The sequence below is a fragment of the Cyprinodon variegatus genome, unplaced genomic scaffold (genome assembly GCF_000732505.1).
Source record: "Cyprinodon variegatus isolate N-32 unplaced genomic scaffold, C_variegatus-1.0 Scaffold1587, whole genome shotgun sequence".
Taxonomy (NCBI): domain Eukaryota; kingdom Metazoa; phylum Chordata; class Actinopteri; order Cyprinodontiformes; family Cyprinodontidae; genus Cyprinodon; species Cyprinodon variegatus.
In genome coordinates, this window is record NW_015152040.1 from 108,985 (window position 1) to 110,445 (window position 1,461).

At 51.1% G+C, this 1,461-nt stretch overlaps 1 protein-coding gene across 1 annotated transcript in view; it reads right to left on the reverse strand.

Moving 5' to 3' along the window:
- Positions 1–1,461, reverse strand: part of aig1 (androgen-induced 1) — a 12,527-nt gene that overhangs the window by 2,210 nt on the left and 8,856 nt on the right. Inside the window, exons 4-5 of the mRNA XM_015403873.1 lie at positions 759–874; positions 259–425 (exon numbers count right to left, since the gene is read on the reverse strand). Of these exons, the coding sequence (XP_015259359.1) occupies positions 259–425; positions 759–874 (283 nt within the window). The remainder of the gene's footprint in view (positions 1–258; positions 426–758; positions 875–1,461) is intronic.

Here is a 1,461-nt window from a genome sequence, read left to right on the forward strand (position 1 = left end):
GTAATGGTAGTACTAATGGTAATGGTAGTACTAATGGTAATGGTAGTACTAATTGTAGTACTAGTATTACTCAGATTCATGGTTGGATGAACGATCCAAGATGGCTGCCTCCTAGTGAGGCGTCCGTGTTTGTGGGTGAATATTGACGGACGCTTCCATCAGGAAGTCGGTCCCTAAAGATGAGGGTGATGGTGAGGAGCTCCCTGCACCGAGTCCTCGCCTCCTGACCTAACGAGTCGTTCTGAAGCAGCGGGTCACCTGTGGGCGTCTGGTCCCAGATGTAGCTGTTCAGGATCTCTCCCAGGACGTACATGACGCAGATCACCGCCGTCATGGCGCTGAAGAAGGCCACCCGAGCGAGCGGGGCGATGCGCTCCAGCACCGGGTACACCCACACCCCCGTCACCTGGTGGACCCAACACGTCCTGGTGGGGGGAGGAAAGAAGGAGCCATTCTGGAATTGTAGATCTACGAAGTGACGTCAATAACTAATCAAACGCAGACAAAGCAAACATGATCAGGAGACGTTCCTCCTGCTGATCCCTAAAGGACGTCTGACGGTCCGAGATTCGGAATGATCAGGGGGGGGGACTTAAGGTGTAAAGGGAGGAAGGTTAGAGGACAGGAAGTCATGGTGGTTTTGTTCCTCTAATCTGTGGTAATCCTGAAAATCCTCCAATCAATCATCTAGAATCAGAGGTTCTGGTTCTGCGGCCCAAAGGCTCAGCAGAACCAGGACGGGATCAGAGGCAGCTTACCAGAGGATGTATCCCACGCCGAAGCAGCAGACTGCCGCCAGGCCGCAGGAGCGTCTGGGGTAGCTGTGGTGGGTGGTCCGCATCTCGATGATGATGAAGGGGAGGACGGTGGTGTGCTGATGGAGGAGCAGAGGAACCGTTATTGGTTCTGATTGGATCATTTCTCCTCCTCCTACCGACGCGCCGCATCGCTACAAACATTCAGATCCTGACGCAGTCCGCCTACGTCATCCATGATAGCAAAGGGGGCGGAGCTTAGATGAGGTTAAACGCCTTTATCACCCAATTGAAGCCAATGTGATGGCATTTGTTGAGGCTGTCCACCAGGGGGCGCCACAGTGTCTGGAATTAGACCCTTACTGTCTCACCACTGATTGATATTTATGGCTGGGAGGAACTGGTTCTGGTTTGGCTGCTTGAAGGAATTTCCTCTGGTTAGATCTGATTTACAGATTATTAGTGGATTATTGGACAGATCTGTGCCGACATGTTTACCTTTCAGTTTTTAGTCCAGATCAGCTCCTCCTAAAACTGGCTCTAAATGAACTCATCCTACTGAATGTTTTACCTCCAAACTAAACTAACCCGTTTAATTTGCTTCTGCCTGTTGGACAGAACTCCCTAAAAACGTCTCGGTTCTCAGTGGACCTTCATCCAACCATCATCCATCCATCCATCCATCCATCCATCCATCCATCCATCC